Here is a 6,993-nt window from a genome sequence, read left to right on the forward strand (position 1 = left end):
TTAATGTCAGGTTATATAAAGGGTATAAAAACGTTTTAATAACATTCCAAAAACATTTTTGAAAACTTGGTACAATTCATTCTAACCAGAATGTTATTTTGGGGTTTAAAAAATATTTTGTAAAAAATGTTTGCCCAAAATATTTAAAATGTTTTCACGACCATTATATAACCCGACATTTAAATGTTATTAAAACGTTCTGTAAAAAACATTATAAGAACATTTATGTGTTTGCTGGGTGTAAATATTTCAACATAATGTTATTTAAGTGTTGACAAAATATTTGGCCAAAAATATTTGCAAAAATAGTTTACAATGACATTTCGAAAACATTTTAAAAATATTGTTGTAGTGTGTTTAAAACGATTTCATGACCTTTATATAACCCGACATTTTAATGTTATTAAAACGTTTTTACCTAAACCAAAACCCAAAATATAACTTTAAAAACGTTTTTGTGTTTGCTGGGCCCGTCCTAGTAATAATTAAATAGAAATATAGCAATAGAATTCATATTTCCGACCCGTGAGCCAAATACAATAAGCAGTGTGATGCCATGATTACTTATTTGGAGAGTACAAAGCTGTAGCATAGTGAACTTTAATAGTTGTAGTCTAATCAGCTTTCCTATTATAGCTGTAGCCTAGTTAACTATCCTAATGTAGCTATAGCCCAGTTAACTTTTCTCAACATAGCTGTAGCCTATTCAACTTTCGTAACGTATTACTGGTATGGAGTAGAGTAACTTCTGAGTGCTAGTACCAAAAATCTGTTTGCAAGGATGGATTCTGGCTAATAAAGCAATCCCAATTCCCACAATGTTTCGCTTGATGAGATAAAGTGCCCCCCGGGTGGGTATGCTCCATTGGAATTTGTAGATGGTGGGTATTTGGGAGCTGACGGCTAACCGGTAAAAGGGGGTCTTTCGGGGCTGCAAACGGTTAGAATCAAGGGTCTTTCTTAACTTTCTGGTTAAAAATCGTCTGGAATAAACAGCCGGCTCTTAACACGCGATATTCGAAATCCCCGCGCCGGAAATGTCTGTAGCAATGAGGTCATGGTTACTTGTGCTCAATTGTCGTCAGCCTTCATTGTATTACTAAGACGTCATTGCCACAGACAATTTCGGTGCCCGGGAATTTTTAATATCATGATGCAGTCATGGTCCATGGCAAAGGCGATTCGACCTTTGTGGCATTAAACCCAGTTAACAGGAAATTAATCCAGTAAATCGATTCAGTAAAGCAAATAAGCTCATGCATTCGATCACTAACGGCAACAACCTTCGGTCGATTACCCCAGCTGCAGCGTGTGTAAACTCTAATTTGCATAGAGGCTGTACGTGAAATTATTGATTGGCTCCAAACAAAGGATTTGAACCGGTGCACGTAATCATGGCGCAGTGCAGTCCATTCAATCAAATGTTGTCATCAACCTATTTGATCGCAGTGCATTGTTATGTGTGTGAGACGAACTGTCGCGGTTGATTGCAATCAAACAAACGATGTCTTATGTATTACCAGAGAAGATGAGAAAAGAGGAGATCGCTCGAACATATAATCCGATTACCCACAGTTAACCTCTATTCACTTTTCTTTGTTTGGGGTACTTAAAACACCACTTGAAACTTCCTTTGTGGTAATCTGTTCATCCGCCACACGCTCGTCTGATTTGGTAGTTCTCTCCAGTGGAGAAAATATTCCACACACGGAAGTACATCGTTAAAGTCCCAATTTTGCAGTCAAATCATGCTTTTTTGTTTAAAAAAATAATACTAACCAGGGTGACCATGATTTTTAAACGAGTGAAGAAGCATTATATATATTGCAACTCCCATTAAAAAAAATCAAAAAAATTGTTAAGTTATGGAAAGTCAAGCATAATTAATTTTCCAGTCAAATTAATATAAGGTCAAAGGAAAAGAAATTTTAATGATAACTATTTGAATATTTGCGGCAGTTTACGGAAACATAAAACCAGTGTAATCAGTAATTCAAACTCGTGTCAGTTTCTCCATATACTCCCGTTTTGTGTCCAAACGTGTCCAAAAATGCTATTTGGATCCAAAATGCGGGTCTTTTTCACAGGGATCTCGGGTCAAACTTAGCAGCCAGTCATGCCAAACAATACAGAAATTATATTTCGCGGTCAACTGACGTAACAAATTGATATCCGGGCATGCGTCGTTTAGAGCTAGACAGTCGTGACTCGCAAAGCCACTTATCGTATTAGTTGATCAATCGGATTAGATCATTGTTTCCATCAATAGGCGGATGCACACATTATTTATTTGATGTGGGCAGCGAGCGACCTCCTCTTTTATCATCTTCTCTGGTATTACTTTGTTCCGTGATGAAAATCGTGATGTTTTATTCAATCACTCTTGAAAAAATGTATTTCTTTTGTAGGCCTATTACTTTGTTTTGTGATGAAAATCGTGATGTTTTATTTCATCACGCTTTAAAACAAACGATTTCTCATGTATTACTTTGTTTCGTGATGACAATTTTGATGTTTTATTTCATCACTCACGAAAAATTGATTTCTTATGTATTACTTTGTTTCGGGATGAAAATCGTGATGTTTTATTTCATCATCACGCTCTAAAACAAACGATTTCTTATGCATTATATTTGTTTTGTGATGAAAATCGTGATGTTTTATTTCATCACGCTCTAAACAATAGTTATAGTTACATGCATTTCAAGAAAAAAATCTTATTAAAACGGTAGGCCCTATGTTGTTTAGAAAAAATGTAGAAAGTGATGATGATGATGATGTCGATGATGATGATGATGATGATGATGATGATGATGATGATGCTGATGATGATGATGATGATGATGATGTCTCCAAAAGTGTCCCGGTTTGTTTTTCTTGCCCTAAATCGTGCGTATCTATTAATAAGGCACTTCAATAATCAATAATCAGTCCCGTGACGGCCTCCACTAACTAGCTACTAACTTGGGTTTATGGGCGCTGATATTTCATGTTCACTGTCACTTATTTATCAGAAAAGTGCGACCATTTGTCAATCACCTACAGTACCCAATTTCGGCATACTATATCAGAAACTCATCATGATGATTGCCAGAGAATAGTTAAAATGTAGCTTGTACCGTTTTTTTGTGGCATCCTTCAGAAGTGAGCGGTCCGATACCAATATTTTCGGTCAAATCTCCATTCAATTAACACGGGGAGTTGGCTAGCTATGCCTTGCCCTCACTCATATTTTACAAAAGTGCGACTATTTCTGAACATCTAACCTAGCTGTAATTTTAGGTCATGTTAGAGAAATATATTTGCTAGAAGTTTGGAGAATAGCTAACATATTGGCTGGTTATTTTTCACACAGTGATGTTAACTAGGCAAGTGCCCATTCTTCCAACGTAGATCATTTGTAAAGGTCACGCGTCAATGGTGAGAGCACTGTGTATTGTGTATAGGAAAACGGACAGTAACTGCAGTATGTAGCGTGTTGAGAGACGGGTGTTTTTATTAGTTTTTATGGTCAATATGAGTTTGTTTTAAATAGAACCACGCGATTCGTGCTTCATAATTATTTTTCTAACATTAAACATATAAGCCACAATGTTGTGATACCCGGCGTGTTCCTTTAATAAACAATCAACAATATAAAACAAAGCCATGCTTGATATTCAAAGTCCAAACATGAATACCCACTTATAAAACCAGAACAACATTAAAAGTAAGTAAAAGTTCGATTCAAATTATACACTGTTGGGGTTTTTTCACCTATGTTTTTAATCACAAATATTAGACAACTGCTGAGGATTCAGAGCATTCAACTTGTCTAAATAAGTAAGATGCCATGGACATACAAAGCAAACTAGAATGGGTATTAAGATGGCAAACTTAACTGAATGCCGACAAGGTAGTAGATGATAGACTCGAAGAAATTTTATATTTTGATATCGAAAAGACATCGATAATGTGACACATGTTTACTAAGTGTAAACACACTCTCTGGTTTCAGATAAAAACTTCAGGGCAAGGGACTATTCTAATAGTTGCGTGTCAAAGCATATAATATGAAAACATTTTATCAATCATGCTTACAGGTGCTACAAGAAAGTCACACAAGTAAAACAACAAAGGTTGCTAGAATTCGAGACCGAATTAAAAAGTCTATTGCCGCGCCTTTGCCCTGGCTAAGACACAAACTACTCTTTTGGGGCGCCCTCTATATAATGGAGGGGCCGGTATTGTCTTGGAATTGCAAATTGGTGTTATTTTTGGGTCTTGCTAGATTTACTCCCTGGATTTACTTCACATCTGTTTCGCTTATAAGTAGACACCCATACGTGCTTAGAATAAATAACATAACATTGGTTTTTGGTTTTGGTTTTATTTCTGTTAACTAATATGCTTTGGATGCAAGTAAAGCAGTTCTATATACCATGTATACAGCGGGAATTAACGCTTGTAATACGAAAATAATGAAAATGCCTTTTAGGTCTAGGGCCTACTATACGGTAGAAACACACGTACAACGCCATATCAGGGATACAACAGTATGCTTCGACTATATTTATAAATTCGGAATACGCACGTGACCCATGGGCACGACATACCAAGACCAGCAAGCGTGACCAAATCCTCATGCATTGACCTTTATACAGAAAAGGATAGGAACTCTGTAGATAAATATCATCAAATTTAAGTTTTAATTGAAAAGCAAAATTATTACGCCCGGGTATTTCTCATGGAGGGACCCGAATTTGTAATATGTTATCAAAAACAACATTTTGAAGTTATTTATTTGACAATAGTCAACGACGGAAAAGTTTACAATATAATCAGAGTTAAACAAAATAGACAATATTGCTGCACAGTAGTCTCATGTTGCATGTTGTTCCGCTTGTATAGGAAGACCACCCGCTATGTAGAAGGTTACTTCGAGACTTACTGCCTACAAGCTGTTATGGCAGCGCGGAGGTGGTCACGTGCGTATTTATAAAAACGTATTTACAAATATAGTAGAAGTATACTGTACGAGTGAGCAATTTTGCCGTATCTGTTAATTCCAGCTGTATCAAAGCATGTATAGTGAGCAGAAAAATAATGGTTTGATGTTATCTTAAGATTTCACTCTCATGTCTACCAAGTTTTACACCAGGCTGTATTTTCCTCAAGAGTAGAGGCAGCTGATTGGACCATATAAGTTAGAATAGACACGTGTCTTTCCAGATTTCTCCACTGCTCTTCAGGGTTGGACGGATTCCATCGTAGTATGTAATACATGATATCATATATACCGGGGAAGGTGCCTGTAGGATACTCGGGATCACTTGGGTTTAGGGCAGCGGTAAATAAAATGTGTCTGAAATGAGAAAAACAACAACAAAAACACAATCACCGATATAAGAATACAAACTACATAAATAGACGATAAAACCGCATTTAACAAAGTAACATTCTATCATGATTACAGACTATATATATAATTTTATGCAAAACTGCAATAAAAAATAAAAGCTACTTTCTTCGTGAACATGGTGTAAATACTCGAATGTAAGTTCATACTTGCTGGCAATAAACAATTTCTACAACTTTAACCGACTTTCAGCACAACAACAACCTTGAATTTTCGATGGGTCATACACATCTTCATCCTAGGACTTCTTTTGATGAAATTTGTGTCGCACATCGAGAATTCAATTATGCGAAAAGTCAGTTAAAACTTTTAGAAAATGGTGTTAATTCTAAATAAAAATACAAGTCACATTGCTCTATATCTAACACGAAAGTTTGTTTTGATAAGTTTTTATGAGGTTAAATTAATGTTAATCACACGGTTATTACTATACGTTTGTATTCACCTTTCCAGCGGTTGACCCGGTAAAGCTGCCACTGTCATCAGAAATGATCGATCTAGAAGCATCATTTGATCATTTACAGCACGAACAGTCAAAGCACTGAAAAGGGGCAAACGAACAAGTTTTAAAATCTGCATTCAAAGGGGTCATGATTAATCGTAACTGATGGTCTCCATGAGGAAGAAGGTCACATGGATAAGAAGAGTAGCACACATAGATTGGGTGTGACATTCATACAGGGGAGGAATTGAAGGTCAAATAAGTTAACTCTCTTCACGCGGGTGTCGACTGCAGACGACATGTTTCAAAGCTGTCTTTAAAATTCAAAAATTTCAGAAATGTAAATTTTCCTGACCATATTTGGAATCAACATGAAAATTGCATTAAAATGAGTACAAACAAGATAGCTCTTGATATTTTGAGAAAATATTTCAAAACTTGAACTTTTTCCGTTGAAGCGCATGGAAAGCACGCAGAGCATTAAGCAAATAACTAAACTAAATCTGCAACTCAATTCTAAAGCATACTTCCTTTCTTTGATCACATTACTTGACATTCTGAATAACGATGAGTGAAAAACGCATTGTAGCTGGTCTCTACAAATGTGACGTGATATATCGAAAGAAAGCACTTTTGGCAGGATCGTAAAATGGAGAAATAGCAAACAAAATCTATCCGGGGATGATTTATTCTCAATTTGTGTTTGTAGCAAATAATTTTGTGATGTTAATCATTTTTAAAATATTGTCTGATAATTTCAGACCGGAATATAACAACTTGTGTTTTTTCAGAAATTTTTCAAGATCATTTCTACTCTGAACATTGTCAATAATAAATAAAGGCCGATATCGAAGTATACAATTTTATAATACCATAACTTACGAACTCAATATCTTAATAGGGAAAAACGGCGTTGTTAAGCAAAATACCTCTATATTTAAGATATATTAAAAACTCAAAATTGATAACCTGCCCAAAAGTGTCTCATTTTGATATACCACGTCACAAATTATGGCTTCAAGACATTAAGGAAATGACAGGTGCATCTACTATTAGGGCCACTCAACATCTTGCTAATCGGAAAAGAAAATGAATGTCCTCATTCTTGTCACATATTATATGCTATTGTAAAGAGAACGTGAGAGAAACGGTG

At 35.7% G+C, this 6,993-nt stretch overlaps 1 protein-coding gene across 1 annotated transcript in view; it reads right to left on the minus strand.

Moving 5' to 3' along the window:
• Positions 1-5,121: 5,121 nt before the first annotated feature.
• LOC140156554 (N-acetylated-alpha-linked acidic dipeptidase 2-like) overlaps positions 5,122-6,993 on the minus strand; it is an 8,810-nt gene continuing 6,938 nt past the window's right edge. Inside the window, exons 10-11 of the mRNA XM_072179494.1 lie at positions 5,844-5,939; positions 5,122-5,344 (exon numbers count right to left, since the gene is read on the minus strand). Coding sequence (XP_072035595.1) covers positions 5,122-5,344; positions 5,844-5,939 — 319 coding nt within the window. The remainder of the gene's footprint in view (positions 5,345-5,843; positions 5,940-6,993) is intronic.

This window comes from Amphiura filiformis, chromosome 7 (genome assembly GCF_039555335.1).
Source record: "Amphiura filiformis chromosome 7, Afil_fr2py, whole genome shotgun sequence".
Lineage (NCBI taxonomy): Eukaryota > Metazoa > Echinodermata > Ophiuroidea > Amphilepidida > Amphiuridae > Amphiura > Amphiura filiformis.